We start from the raw sequence: 15,977 nt of genomic DNA, 5'->3' as shown, positions 1-15,977 counted from the left end.
CTCTCCCCTCACCGTCGGACATCTACACCGCCCGGTGCCTCAGCAGGGCTCTCAATATCGTCAAAGACAATACCCACCCAAACTCACACCTGTTCAACCTGATGCCCTCTGGCAGGCGCTACAGGTGCATCAAATCAAGGACTAATAGACTGAGAAACAGTTTCTTTCCAAGAGCCATTTCCATTCTAAGCTCTCACACACACACACGAGCACCCTTATCTTGCAGAACAGCGACGTGATGTGTTTTTATATATCCTATTCAGTATTATTTTCCATCGCACTAACTATTCTCTTATTTATCTAAATTATATATTTAGCTGAATTATTGTTGTATTGCACTGGAGAGGCGAGCTCTCTAATCTCGTTGCACACTTGAATACAATGACAATAAAGGGATTTCTGATTCTGATTGTAAGCTCTTGAGGAAAGCATCCGTCACTAGCTGGTCCTGCAGCTGGAGATCGACTCTTAGATAAGCGAGGGTGATAAGGGGCCTCACCTCCTCCACAAATTCAGCTAATGTCTCTCCGCCTTGTCTGAGTTCTCCAAGGTTTCCCCTTATTGTGGTCGGGGGTTCCGTTTTTCCAAAACGTTGAGTGAGCTGCTCTACCAGGAGAACATAATCCTCCCTTGTGCGCTCTGGGAGTGAGCAGACGTACCGCACCGCATCTTCTCTTAAACACTCATGGAGCCTGTTTCACCCGTATTTACTAGTTTGACGTTCAAATGGCATTAAGAAAGCGTCCCGATCCTCATTTCCATCAAATATGGCCAATTTAGGTGTCCTGGCAATGCGTTGAAATAGGCTCCTGTATTATTTTGCCTGGTTGCATCTTGGTAGGTATGTGTGTGTTGGGTTTCATGCTCAGGATCTCTTATCTCTCCGCGTCTACTATCAGATTCGGGAATTGCAGCCCGCCTGGATGGCCCAGAACTTCGAGATTTTGATTTATCACTTCCAGTTCAGCTGCAAAAGGAGCATGATCCCTTGGCCTAGTTGTTATATTGAAGGTGCGCTTAACTCAGGAGCAAACCTTTCTCTGGTAGACTGCATTGACATACAATCCTCCCCACCTTGTGCAGTAGTGAGTGGTGTTGGGGTTTGTTGTGCAGCTCAGTGTCCTGTCATGTGTGAAAGAACAGGGGCCAACATCATTGTTTCTTGGTTTTAATTTTCCAACACAGCTTGTAGCCGCTTTGGAGCTGTCTCCGCCTTCTGGGTGGCCTGCTTTAGCTCCTTGTAATTCTTCAGTCATTTTTATTAATTTACTTGGTCACGCCGGGTGCCTCCTCTTCAAATTTTATTGTGAAGGAGCGGGCCCGGAAGTTGTGCGTGGCTGCGGTAAAGCAACCTGTCTTGATTCCTTTGGCACAATCTCTTTTTTTTCAACTTGCAACAACAGCCGCAACGAGTTGTAGCTCAGGTTCAAGTTGTCAACTAGGAAACTGAATTTATTCACTCAATATTGTGAAAAATCCCACTTCTGACACCAGTTGTCGTGCTTGTACCTTCCGGTGCAATGGCGATGCGTGGGTAGACAGAGTCACGAAAATGTAAAGAACCTTCTCTCGTCAACTTTAAATGCCTCCAGTAACAAAGTTACAATCACAGCTAATATTGGTTGAGATGATACACCGTGTCATTTTGGTCCCTAGCTTGGGCACAGACAATGTTTTAGCAGTGTCCATGGAGTGAGCCACAAGTACCATACAACAAGAATCCATCTAACAGTCTCGCAATCATAAACGGTACTCATAACATCACATTGCCAAATCTAGGCTGGGAAAAAACAAAACAAAAGGCGCTGCATGGCCCTAGGCCCATTAACAGGTGAAGTGCACCACACTATATATATATATATATATATATATATATATATATATATATATATATATATATAGTGTATATATATATATATATATATATATATATATATATATATATATATATATATATATATATATATATATATATATATATATATATATATAGGGTGGCACAGTGGCCGACTGGTTAGCACGATGGCCTCACAGTGAGAGACAGCAATCGGGCGTGGGTTCGATCCCGGCTTCGGCCATCCTGTGTGGAGTTTGCATGTTCTCCCCGTGCTTGCGTGGGTTTCCTCCGGGTACTCCGGTTTCCTCCCACATTCTAAAAACATGCATGGCAGGGCGATTGCCCCTAGGTATGAGTGTGAGCGCAGATGGTTGTTTGTCTCTGTGTGCCCTGCAATTGGCTGGCAACCAGTTCAGGGTGTCCCCCGCTTACTGCCCGAAGATAGCTGGGATAGGCTCCAGCACCCCCCGCGACCCTAGTGAGGAGAAGCGGTACAGATGATGGATGGATAGATGGATATAAAAAGGCAATTCCGTTATCCGGAACCCAGAAGCCATTGCAAAGCCCACAGTAGCACAAACTCAAGCAGTTCCAGCTCCATACAAAGGAAAAACCTTGACCGCTCCACTATGATCGGATTCAAAACGGTGACATGTAAATTACTTTTTTGGCGTGAGTTCTACAGAAATTGCTAGAGATTTCAAATTCATTCATTTACTTTAACGTCTGTAGATCATGGCATCCAAACGAAGAAGAACAGTAATGACCGTGGAAGAGAGTGAAATGCAAAGTATAAAAAACAAGGACTCGAATCTGGCTTAGTACAATTCCGGCAGTTTACCTGCTCAGAGGAAATTGCTGGTGGCTTGATGGGGTAAATGAACATGTCCTGGAATGCTTTAACTGTTGTGCTAAAAACTTCCCGCTAACTGGACCGCTAATTAGAGAGATGGCTATCTAGATAGCGCTATCGATGGGCATAGAGGACTTAGAAGCGTCCCGCGGCTGGCTTCAAAAGCTGAGCAATGCCATCTTATGTGGTGAGGGAGGGTATGTAAAGTTAGAGAGTGAGTGAGTGAAAGTAAACTACCGGAATTGTACTGAGCCAGAATGGATTCCTTGTTTTTTTACTTTGTATCCCGCTTCGCTTTATCGGATGCATGTTACGGTCTCTTCCACGGTCATTATCGTTCTTCTTTGTTTGGATGCTATGATCCACAGACGATGAAACTCATGCCAAAGAAGTCATTTACATGTCGCCGTTTTGGATCCGATCACGGCGGAGTTGTATGGAGCGCGAACTGCTTGCGTTTGCACTGTTGCGGGCTTCGCTATGGCTTCCAGGTTCCGGATATCGGAGGAGGAATCGATCGTTAATGTAATATAGTAGTAGAAAATTTAATGCATACGTTTTTTGGAGGGAATTTCCGTTTGACAGAGGTCCGTAGGTGGGAATACTTACTGTATATATATATATATATCTTATTCCTTTGTATTGAGTTGATAGGAGCGTTGTGTATACATGATTGACGTGAATTATTTGTGAAACTATGATTACAATTTGTGTTTTTCTGTTGTACTGTAGTTTTCACGGTGCTGAAACACAGTGAACATGCTTGTTCAGAGATAAAAAATTATCGACACCCGTTTGAAACTCTCAGCATCCTTATTTGAAATCCCAGGGGCTGCCACATTGAGCACAATTCCACTGTAAAAAAAAAAAAATCTGCGAAGCCGCGAAAGATGAAGTGCGATATAGCGATGGATCACTGTATACGTATATACTGTGTATTTTCGCATAGGTTTTTTCTGGATGTTTGCTGTCAAGTGATTAATATTTTTAACTAATTAAGCACAAAATAATTCCATGATTAATTGCAATTAATTACATTATTCAACTACTATTTTTTTGCGACGCTTGGAACAGATATTTACTTGAATAATATCTTGGAATTGATGCAAAATAACCAAATATGAGGTACATTTCGAATCAGAATCAGAATCATTCAAAAACTGTTATAATAGCTTTCTTTGATTCTTATATACAATCTAAATGGAGGCATCGTTACAGGCATTTTTCGTCGATACATTTCTCAAAACTGCCCACAAGCGCCACACTTCAGCAGTGTTGGTTTGCAAGAACCAGTGGCAACTTGAACACTGTGTTTTGTTCTGAGACTTGCTAAATATGTACAGCTAATATGGCGCAATATTTGCTAAGTATGCAAATTATTTTTGAAGTAAATCAAACTGAGTTAATTGAGTTAAAATATTTAAGTGAGTTAAAAAATGTGGGATTAATCACCCGAGTTAATGCTTTAATTTTGACAGCCCTAATATATATATATATATATATGTATATATATATATATATAAGTATATATATATATAAGTATATATATATATATAAGTATATATATATATATATATATATATATATATATATATATATATATATACATATACATTACGCCGCCATCTTTGTGTGACCTATATCTTTGCTGCTGTAACACTGAAAATGTTGCCATTGTAGGACTAATAAAAGCCATCTTTATTTTTATCTTTATGTCATAATGAAATAACCACCATTATTTTTCCCAAAGACTTCTGATCCCATCAAGTTATGTAGTTGTTGAAAGTTATGAAAATGTAAAAAATGACAACTCATACCTGCTAGAAGAAAGAGAGTCCCTCCTGTCATTGCAATGCGCGTCTTGACTGCAGGGTTATTATCTCCCACCTTTGTGCACTTCATGCCAACCACACTGATGATGATGCCGATTAGGCCAAGCAGTACTGACACGACCATTAGGGCACGACATGTCTGGATGTGGACTAAAGAGAGGGGGCATTAAAATGTAAAATGAAAAATATTAAACATCAATATAAAACATGTGTATTTAAAGTCACTTAGATAAATACATGGAAAACGGACCACAACAAGTAAACCACTATTCGAAAGGCAATGCATGGCAAATACTGGTGGTTTTGCATTCTCAAAATGAATGTCTATCACACAAAGGCCTACTCACACAAAACTCAGTGGGGGAACATATTTCCAAATAATTTACAGACACACACACACACACACTCACCCACCCCCGCACACGCATGCATTCATGCGGCCACGAAAAGTGAATAAGTATTTCATGTGTCTGTGTGGTGAACATTAGCAACATATTGACCATTAAATTCTGTTTTGACTCATGATATGCTTCATTCACAACAGTGCACATTTAGTAGAGCTGAAAAGTTCTTGACCAGTTTAAAGTGCATGAGTGCGTGTGTGTGTGGGGGGGGGGGGGGTGCGTGCATGTGTGTGTGTGCACATGTGCTCCTGTTTGTCTGTCATTATGAGTGTATGTATGTGGGCCTGCATTTAAGGGAGTGAATCATCACTGGTGTTTGCCTAAACACAGACCATATTCATTCAGAAAGACAATAAAAACATTCTACTGAGTATTCAGTAGTGGTGACTTGTGGGGTGGGTGTGACGGTGGTTTATGCCCTGTAAAAGTATATAGCATATATTTTATATATATATATATATATATATATATATATATATATATATATATATATGTATTTTAATTAGAAGTTAACATTTTGCTTAGTTGTTTGGGATTGTAATTATTCCTAATATTTTAATTGTTGTCTTGTCTTTTTCAAACAGCACTTTCTTAGTCATTGTTGTGCCGTGCTGTATAAATGAAGCTGAGTCAAGTTTAAATTAAATTACCACATAGCATTTAAATTTAGGAATTGCATGTATTTTTTTCAAGTTTATCTATCTATCTATCTATCTATCTATCTATCTATCTATATCAACTGCATTTATTTGTTTATTTATATTTCAGTTTAATAAAAATGATAGATTTTTTTCACCATCTCACAATCTATTCAATGTACATGGCAGTATTTGTTAACTTAAATATTTGCCACATTCTGTATGCATTTAATTTATGAAAATGGAAGCTGCATGTTAGTGTGGATGTTCTTAAGTCAATATCAAACACTGTACTCACTGTCAAGAGAAAGCATTGAGTCAAAGATCTTGCATTGGACCTGTCCTGTGCTCTGTGAAGCACAACTCATCCACAGCCCCTCATACAGACCCACAGCGGTGATAATTGCATCACCGACATATGATGATTGCTTCCATTGAGGTAAAGCTGTGGTGGAGATGATGCCGATCCAGCCACCCAAGGCGAGGAAATAACCTAACAACTGGACACCAAGGTTTGCCATCCTTCTGTTTCTCCGTTTCCCAAGGTTTAATCTCGTTTCAACCACTCCTGTTGTCTTCAAACTGTAGTTAGTGGAAAATCCTCTTTCACGTTGTTCTTTTCTATTTGATATCTTTTGATTGTCTCTTGTTGTATCTGAGTTAAAACAAGGGGCTGTTATAACCCTGTTGAATCACATTGAAACAGTTACAATAATTTCTCTTCTGTTGGGGCTTCAATATAATCTTGAGTCCAGCTGGTAAAATAGAACTTGGGTCTGTTTAGTTATCTATAGTGCTGTTTATCAAGTATCTTGTCTGAAATGCTGTACTTCGCATGGGTCCAAGTCTCTTTCTTTCTGCTGTGCACTGCTTTTGTCCCCCGCTCTGCTTTTCGTATGCTCCAGGATCAAGTGCCTCAGTGAGGGGTTGATGAAAGATAGAAATAGACAGAAAAAGTCAATCGGATGAGTCTTACATTGAAGAAATGGGTTGTGGTTGGTCTGTTGTGAGACAGTCATGCTTACAGGGAGGGCAGATGTTGGAGGAGGAAGATGGGGGCGGGGCTAAATTGGAATGACAACTTCATTAATACAATACAATACAAATTTATTTATATAATGCAGAAAATGTTTCAATAAAATTCCCTTAACTGAGTCCCAATACTTTGATTAAACATTAACATTTCGCAAGGAGGTTGAGGTGGAGGAGGACCCAAATGCAGGGGTATTGAAGGGGTATTTAATGTAAAGAAAACAAACAGGAAAACAAGGAACTTGGAATGATCAAAATACAAAAGTACAAAATGATAGGGATCAACTAAACACAAGGACTTGACTTAAAATGTACAAAATAACTATCACTATGAAAACGGAAACACGCTGTTGAACGGACGATAGACACAGGACAAGAGAAATTGCCATTGAACCGAAAAGATTGAAAGGAACCAGGGAACTAAATGTATGCAAAGTGATGAGACAACAAGGAACACCTGGACAAGACACAAAGGGTTGGAGGGAGTTGATTGGTCAACACTAGGGAGAGGACTAAAAGGCACTTGTGTTTCAGTATATTTTGATTAAAGAAAAAGCAATTAAATAAAATAAAGTTGATCTATTGAATGATTAAGGATTAAAAATTAAATATGCTGAAAAGTTGAAAATAAGTTCAACAAATTACAATAATCATAATTTTTCCCCGCAAAGACTGGTGGCACTTGACTGCCCTATTATTCTGGTATCTATTGTAAATGTGTTTATGTATTTTAATTTGTGGTCTAATTACCTGCTAATTAATATGGCGCATTATGGAAAGTGCGTTGTTCCAGCTCCAGCTGTTGAGAAATGCGCTATATAAATAGAATTGAATATTTATTGCATTGTATGGTTTCTGCCCCCTTATACCTGCAAATGAAAACACATTTGTTATCTGAACTTATTGTATTCATGAAGGGCGGCACGGTGGCCCGACTGGTTAGCACGATGGCCTCACAGTGAGAGACAACAGCGGTCGTGGGTTCGATCCCGGCTCCGGCCTTCCTGTGTGGAGTTTGCATGTTCACCCCGTGCCTGCGTGGGTTTCTTCTGGGTACTCCGGTTTCCTCCCACATTCCCAAAACATGCATGGCAGGTCGATGGAACACTCTAAATTGGCCCTATGTATGAGTGTGAGCACGAATGGTTTTTCGCCCTGCGATTGGCTGGCAACCAGTTCAGGGTGTCCCCCGCCTAATCCTCGACGTTAGCTGGGAAGGCTCCAGCACCCCCCCACGATCCTTGTGAAGAGAAGCGGTACAGATAATGGATGGATGTATTCATGAAATAGAATTAATAATTTTAAAATAATGCATGACCACGAAACAATCTAATCAGTGAGCAGCTATGTCAGTTATGACGACTGTCTACCTGTCAAGACTGCGTCCGAGCCCATAGAGTGCAAATAATAATAATAATCATAAAAATAATAATAGTAGTGCGGCACAGTGGCCGGCTAGTTAGCATGATGGCCTCACAGTGCAGAGGTCGTGGAATCGATTCCGGGAGCTGCCTTCCTGTGTTGAGTTTGCATGTTCTCCCTGTGGTTTTTCTCCGGGTACTCCAGTTTCCTCCCACATTCCAAAAACATGCATGGTTGGTTGATTGAACACACTGAATTGTCCCAGGTGTCAGTGTGAGAGCGGATGGTTGTTCCTCTTTGTGTGACCAGCGATTGGCTGGCCACCAGTTCAGGGTGTACCCCGCCTGCTGCCCAAAGACAGCACACCCTCATGAGGAGAAGTGGAACAGATCATGGGTGGATGGGTAATAATCGTAATAGATAAGCCTTAACTACTTTATATATTGTATTTTATCCTCAAGTTCCCCTCCGTGAACCATAATCTTACCGAGGTGGAGGGGCTTGTGTGTCCGAGTGATACTAGTTAAATTATGCTCAGGGTTGTTATGCTGCTTCTGTTTAATAAATACTTTACAATGTGCTTAGTCTATGACATTTGTGATGGGGTTCAACTCATTGCGTGTAATGCTGCTGGGACATGTTTTGAGCCCATAATGTTGTGGCCAGTCAGTACACGCAGTATAACAATATATCTATCTATTCACTATTAGAATATGGGATGGGAAATTGTCAATCTTCACGATGCAAACATCAAATGATGTTGCAGGTCTTGGCCGTTTAATCTACGACAGCTGTGCCAATAACAGAATAGGTGTCTATTGTCTACTCCACTCAGAGCCGTGCACATCTTTCTCCCACTCTCTTTTGAGAAACAATGGTCAAATCCAAAAGGCACAAACACACACAAAGTGGTTAGTGTCCCACACTGTTTTTTAACAAGAGTTGAAGATACAATGGTACTACTGAAAGCTCAACACAAGTATGTATGCACACATACACGCACACGCACGCACACACACACACACACGCCGACCCCCCCCACACACACACGCACGCCCCCCCCTCCCCACACACAAACAGCTCTTCATGTCCATGCACTAAGGCGTATCTCTATGCTCTGACTGAAATACTGGAGGCGAAGTAGAAGAATGTCTCTTTTTAAACACAGCTTGTACACAGCATGGAGTATTGCCATTTGTGGAAATATCTATCTATCTATCTATCTATCTAAAAATTCAGTTTTTCCACAATTTGACATTTTTCACCCAAAAATTCCATATTGATTCCCAATGGCATGATAAATGACAGATAGAGAAATTACCACATACAAAAAAAAACACCAACTCACCAACTAATTGCACATTTTCGACCAGTTTTATTCCATCTTTCTTCCTTCATTTAATTCTCTTGCGGTGGGAGGGGCGTCCCATCCCAGTGCTTAGAGTCGACCAGTTGAACCAGTTCCTTCCAAAATTGGTGGTTCTCTGCGTCCTTCATAGCAATGCCGTGTTGCTGGAGGTCGCCTATGATAATGTTGAGCTATCAGTGCTTGCCTCTTGGTTGTCTCTGGCCTGAAGTCTTTGCGTCAAACTACAGAATGGCTTTAGTTGGACGGTCAGGAGGAAGGTGGAGGACATTACCCAACCAGCGGGTGTGGCGCTGTGCAGCCACGCAGGTTGTTCTGGGCTGACACATGCGGGCTCTAAGCACTTCGTTGGACACCTGTTGGAGCCACCGGATATTTTTAATGGTTCTGAGAGCCCTGCATTAAAAAACACCAATTCTGGCATCAAGAGTCTTGTTTCTGGGCCATGTTTCTGAGCCACAGATGGTGCCAAGGCTCGTCTATGAAGAATCTCTGGTATTATAATAATAATAAATTAGATTTGAAAGCGCGTTTCAGGACACTCAAGGATGCTGTACAGAGTAAAATACAAAGTAAAAACTCAAATAGGGGTAAAAACACCAACACGTAAAACAAACTGGATTAAAATACAAAAGTGAACAAGGGACATATCTTGACCTAGAGAGAGTAGTTAAGGCGGAACAGAAGGGTTTTGAGTTTAGTTTTGGCCCCCGTTACCAATCACTGTGGACCACAGATACACAAAGCTCTTGACTACTTTGGCATTGCCATGCTGGAGATGGGGTGGCTCTTGACCATCACCAACATGCATTGTCTTTTTCCAGCTCACATTTTTTCCAAGCCTCTCCGCCTCTTTACTATATATACCCAAAGCGTCTCTCAAATGGCTGTATGATGAGCTGAGCAGGATGGTATCATCAGCGTACTCTAGGTCAATCAGGTGGAAGCTGCTGGAAGACACTCCGGGGACCCGCTCACAGAAACCTGGACATCAGGTGGTCAATGACACAGTTTAAATGATCGGGAGTAGCCATGCAACCCTGGCAAACGCCACTGGAGATGGGAAACGAGTCAGAGTCAATGCCATTAATACAGACAGCTTACTGCGGTGCTCCAAGAGACTACACAATATTCCACAGAGAAGAGTGGCAGGCGTGATCTATGACTCCTATATATAGATGGCGTTCTTCACTGTCTTCTCAATGAGCAAATGTGATCTGTGGTGGAGCGGTTCGGCATAAAGCCAGCCTACTGAGGGCGGCGGCTTTTTCTGATGGCCGGCAGATCACAAGTGAGCAAAATCTTGGTGAAGAGCTTGCTGGCGATGGAGAGTAGTGCGATGCCTCGATGGTTTCCACAAATGGGCCTGTCACCCTTGCGTTTCCAGAAGGGCAGGATGACCCCTCTGGTCCAGCCGCTCGGAAAGCCTCCCTGTCTCCCACACCTTATTAAAGATGTGGGTAAGCCACTCGACAATACCGTCACAACCTGATTTTAACATATCTGCAGTGGTTGCACAGATGCTGGGGGCCTTCCTGTTGTTCAGTTTTTGCAGAGCAGTTCTCACTTCTCCAAGTGCTGCGGTGTTGGTACAGCAGGTGTTGTTCGGGGCAGTAGCGGCCAGAATGGTTGTCATGATCAGTATTTGTTGTTTTGATTAAGTATTTAGTTTCATGATTTTCCTGGTTTAGTGTTTGTCTTATGCTCTGATTGTGTTCACCTGTGCTTGTCGTTGTCATGACCCGTGTCGGTCATGGCAGGGTTTTTGTTGTTGTTTTTGCGTCTCCCATGCCTTTTGTTGTTGTTTTGGTTTCTGTCAGCTGAGTAGGGGCGTTTCCCCTCAGCACTCTGTCCCCACCAGCCACACACCTGTTCCCCGTTAGCCTCACACACCTGATGCCCATCTGCTCCCCTAATTACTGGACTATATGAACACCTCACTCCAACAACTCATTGTCGGTGCATTGCTCCGTTTGGACTGTCACGACCGCTCCCTGATCTCATTCACGCTCATGTTCTCGCTCCCGCTCTCGCTCCCGCTCTTGTCCCTGGTTGTCACTGTCTTTGTTCCTCGGGTTTTTGTTCTGTTTCGTCACGTTTAGTTTGACTTTGTTATTTTGCACCCTGCCACGTTTGTTTGTCCTAGTACCTTGTTTGCCTTTTGGTTTTGTTTTGTTAAATAAATTCCCTTTAAGTTACCCTTATCCCTGCTTCCTCGCATTTTGGGCCCACCCCCTCCTCGCCTGACCGGCGAACCTGACAGTCGTCTCATGCCCTTGTGTCAACCAATCAGGTCCTTCCAACCCTCTGTGTCTTGTCCAGGTGCTCCTCGTTGTCTCGTTACTTTGTTTGTATTTAGTTCACCGGTTGCTTTCTTTTCTTGTTGGTCCATTGTCCCTGTCCTTGCCGCTTGCCATTGTCTCCTGTCAAGTGTCTGCTCCTCAGTATGTTTCAGTTTTCATAGTCACAGTTATTTTGCTCGTGTTTGTTTTGTTATTTTGATCCTTGTTTTGTACTTTAATGTGTTAGTGTTTCAGAGTTTCTCTTTTGCCCTTTAGTTTTCTTCTATTAAAAACCCTTTAAGTTACCCCTGCCTGGATTCCCTGCGTTTGGGTCCTCCTCTACCTCCACCCACAACGTGACAGAATGGACCAACCTCTGTAATATTATTCCACATCATTCAATATAATTCCATATCAGTCCCCATTTGTTTCCAGAATATTGCTTTTTTTTTTTTTGTAAAATAATACGATACAATACAACTTTATTTATATAGCTCATTTCAAGAGTTGTAACAAAGCGCTTTCCATATGGTGTAATATAAATTAGCGGTTTTAGACCAACATTGTACACATTTTTCATCATGAGCATTCTACATCACTCCAAATCCACCCATCCATCCATTCTCTGAACCACTTATCCTCACGGGGGTGCTGAAGCTTATTGCAGCTCTCTTTGGACAAGTGACAGTGTACACCTGGAACTGGTTTCCAGCCAATTGCAGGGCGCAAATGGATAAACAGCGGTTCACACCTAGGGGATAATTTAGCGGCATCAATGAACCTACCATAGAATGCTGGAGGCACCTGGAGTAGCCAGAGAAAATCCACACAAACATGGTGAGAACATGAGAGCCTTGAGACCTCATTCAAATCCATGACCTTTTTGCACTGTGTAGAGAGGATTTAGACCAGGCATCACCAAATGGCGGACCGCGGTCCGGATCGGACCCATGACCAATCTATGATGAATTTCTTTCAGGGCGCATTCGCAAACGTTGGCGCTGCAATTCTAGTTAATACGGAAAAGGCGTCACTGATTTGAGCCAATCAGATTTTTTTGTTTACGATCCACTGCCAATTGCGCAGCAGACCGGAAGAGAGTGCTGCTGACAGTATGCCTTGCTAAAAAGTTAGCAAGGTCGATGCGTGTTGTTTTAAATGAATGGACGAAGAAATTTAGTTTCGTTCTGGCTGCAGCCGATTCAGAACCAGTGTGCATCATATGCTTCGAAACCTTCGCAACATTGCGAAGCGCCACTATGAAACAAAGCACCGCCCTTTTTGCAAAGTTATCCGCAGAAGTTTGAGGTGAGCGCACGCAAAAACATTGAAGTTCGAGTGCAGTATAACAGATTTTTACATTTTCGTTTACAGCCAGGCGGCATGCAAACGAATGTTCGCTAAAAGTATCATGGATTTTGGGGAAACATAAAAAAACATTCAGTGATGGGGAAGTTGTGAAGGAGTGCTTAAATCAGAATCAGAATCAGAAATCCCTTTATTGTCATTGTACTCAAGTGTGCAACGAGATTAGAGCGCTCCCCTCTCCAGTGCAATACAACAATAATTCAGATAAATATATAAGTTAGATCAATAAGAGAATAGTTAGTGCAATGGAAAATAATACTGAATAGGGTATATAAAAACACATCACGTTGCTGTTCTGCAAGCTACGGGTGGTCGTGTGTGTGTGTGTGTGTGTGAGTTTAGAATGGAGATGGCTCTTGGGAAGAAACTGTTTCTCAGTCTATTGGTCCTTGATTTGATGCACCTGTAGCGCCTGCCAGAGGGCATCAGGTCGAACAGGTGTGAGTTTGGGTGGGTATTGTCTTTGACGATGTTGAGAGCCCTTCTGAGGCACCGGGCGGTGTAGATGTCCGACAGTGAGGGGAGAGGGCAGCCAATAATCCTTTGCGCTGTTTTGACTGTCCTCTGGAGCCTCACTCTGTCCGCCTCAGTGCAGCCGCTGTACCAGGTGGAGACACAGTACGTCAGCAGGCTCTCGATGGACGAGTGGTAGAGAGAGAGAGAGAAATGCGGTTGCACAAACATTATTTAAAGGAAAACACAAAGCCCAGATGTGTGAAATAATCTACCAAATCCCAATGGCCCTGACTCCGTTCCAACCCAGATTTAAGTCACTGGCAGGGCAGTCACAAACTCATTTTTCTCATTTAGAGAAGTTAAAAAAATATTCAAAAGAAAAGGTGGTGTCAAAGCTCATTTTGAATTAGTTTTTCATGTGGACAGCCATTTTTATTGATTGTGTACTGAACATGTTGACCTGTTTTACTTGAATAATTGGGCTTTCAGTTTTTTTTAGGCTGATAACTCTTTGATTTAAGAAAAAAGGTAAATATGTTAACTCAATGCTTAGCACTTAATATATTTCTGCAGGAGACATTTTACTGTTTTTTTCTGGAAGTGGCAAACTTAAGTTCCTGGTGCCACATTTTCTTGAATGTGAAATAAACGCCTTATATTTGTTTGAGTGGCAAAGGTGTTGAATGGGAACATTGCTAAATATTTGGTATATAAGTGTGCTCTGTTGAAAATGACTAAATATTGAAACTGTGAACATAGGCTAGACATTAAGGGAAGTTAGACTTTGGTTCGGACCTTTTAATTGGAAGAAATTTTAGTTGTGGACCTCTGTGACTTTTAATTGAATACCTCTGATTTAGACGATCATTCCATATCTTTCAGTGGGAGTCAATATCACAATTCCCACCAAATTTACATCCGCCTTTAACCCATCACAATAGTGATCCTCGAAAACACATAGTTAATGGTATATCCGGGAGCTGGGTGATACATTAGGGCTGAGGGAGCAGTTCAAGGTATAAGTGACAGTTGCAGGTCTGGGGGATGGTGTTGACGGATTGTCGATTAACACATTCTTTCCAGGCATCTCACTTATCAACATAGCGCACACGTAAAACACGACCTGAACGATGCATATGCAACTTCCTGTATCTACCCTATTTAAATTTGAAGGGAAAATGTGCACACCTCTACGGAAAGTACGTCCAAGCTTAAGGCAAGCCAGGGCTGTTTAATTGTAAAGCACATTTCATATCGAGGGCAATGTCGCGGTTCCCTGAACCGTGTGGGAAGGAAGGAGGACCCAAAGGCGACAGGTGAGGGGGAAACAGGGTTTATTGAGGAAGGGAGTTGGGGAGCGAGCTGGGGAGAATCCACCACCAGGCGAGCGTCGGCGTGGACAGCGTCGAGTGACGCCGACGTGCAGGTGTCGGAGTGGCAGTCACCGGGAACGGCAGATGGTCGTGCGTCGGAGCGGAGGGCGCCGGGTGGCACGGACGAGAGTGCGGCAGAGCGGGGCGCGCTGGGAGGCGAAGTCGGGCTGGCGAGGTAGCGGGAGGCACGGCGGAGCGGAGAGCGCTGGCGGGATGCGTGCCGGGCAGGATCTCGGAGGCGCTGGCGGGCTGAGCGGGACCAGACGGGTTCAGGTCGGCTAGACGGGGAAACAGGGAGAGCAGGGGTCAAGCAGGCACGAGAGCACGAAGAGTCAGGCGATCGGGAAGCAGGACGAGACATGAGCCAGTACCACGTGAGGTGACGAGATAATCCGGCGTCGGACTCCTGGCGTGGCTGGTCTTTATGCAGGGCGCTGATTGCCGGCAACGAGCTGCAGGTGCGCCGGAGCCGACGCCCACTTTCTCCGGAGGAGGGCCTGGCTGGGTGGATCGCGAACCTGTAAACCATCAGAACTGCCACGCCCTCCTCCCGGACCCGAACCGTCACAGTACCCCCCCCCTAACGGACGCCTCCTGGTGTCCTACCCGGCTTGTCCGGGTGGAGTGCGTAGAACTCCCTGATGGGGGCGTCGGTCAAGAAGAGTTTACGCGAGATCCAGGAGCGCTCCTCCGGACCGTAACCCTCCCAGTCCACCAGGTACTGGTAGCCCCGGCCCCGGCGCCGCACGTCCAGGACCTTCGCCACCGTGTAAGCCGGGTGGTCGTCTATTATCAGGGGGGGTGGGGGGGTAAAGCCGGAGGGCTCAGAGGGCTGGAGGATACCGGTTTGAGGAGGGAGACATGGAACGTAGGGTGAATTTTCAGGGAGTCGGGAAGCTTGAGTCGAACAGAGCACGGGTTAATAACTTTCTCGACGGGAAAAGGACCGATAAAGCGAGGGGCCAGCTTACGAGACTCGACTTGGAGGGGAAGGTCGCGTGAGGAGAGCCACACCATCTGGCCAGGCACGTAGTCCGGGGCTGGGGACCGGTGGCGATCGGCCAGTCGCTTGGTCCTCTGGGCTGTTCGGGTGAGAGCGGCCCTCGCCTCGACCCACACCCCCCGGATCCGGCGGAGGTGCTCCTCAACGGATGGGATGGCCACGGTATGCTCC

General features: G+C 43.8%; 1 protein-coding gene across 1 annotated transcript in view; it reads right to left on the bottom strand.

Annotated features, from left to right (window-relative positions):
- cldn19 (claudin 19) overlaps positions 1 to 6,554 on the bottom strand; it is a 38,177-nt gene extending 31,623 nt beyond the window's left edge. Inside the window, exons 1-2 of the mRNA XM_088309281.1 lie at positions 5,863 to 6,554; positions 4,508 to 4,672 (exon numbers count right to left, since the gene is read on the bottom strand). Coding sequence (XP_088165407.1) covers positions 4,508 to 4,672; positions 5,863 to 6,085 — 388 coding nt within the window. The 5' untranslated portion in view covers positions 6,086 to 6,554. The remainder of the gene's footprint in view (positions 1 to 4,507; positions 4,673 to 5,862) is intronic.
- Between the last annotated feature and the right edge of the window lie 9,423 nt (positions 6,555 to 15,977).

Source organism: Idiotropiscis lumnitzeri, chromosome 11, assembly GCF_059441095.1.
Source record: "Idiotropiscis lumnitzeri isolate Australia: NSW breed Sydney's pygmy pipehorse chromosome 11, RoL_Ilum_1.0, whole genome shotgun sequence".
Taxonomy (NCBI): Eukaryota; Metazoa; Chordata; class Actinopteri; order Syngnathiformes; family Syngnathidae; genus Idiotropiscis; species Idiotropiscis lumnitzeri.
Note: the sequence above shows the minus strand (reverse complement) of the source record. Positions and strands in the feature narration are given on the sequence as shown.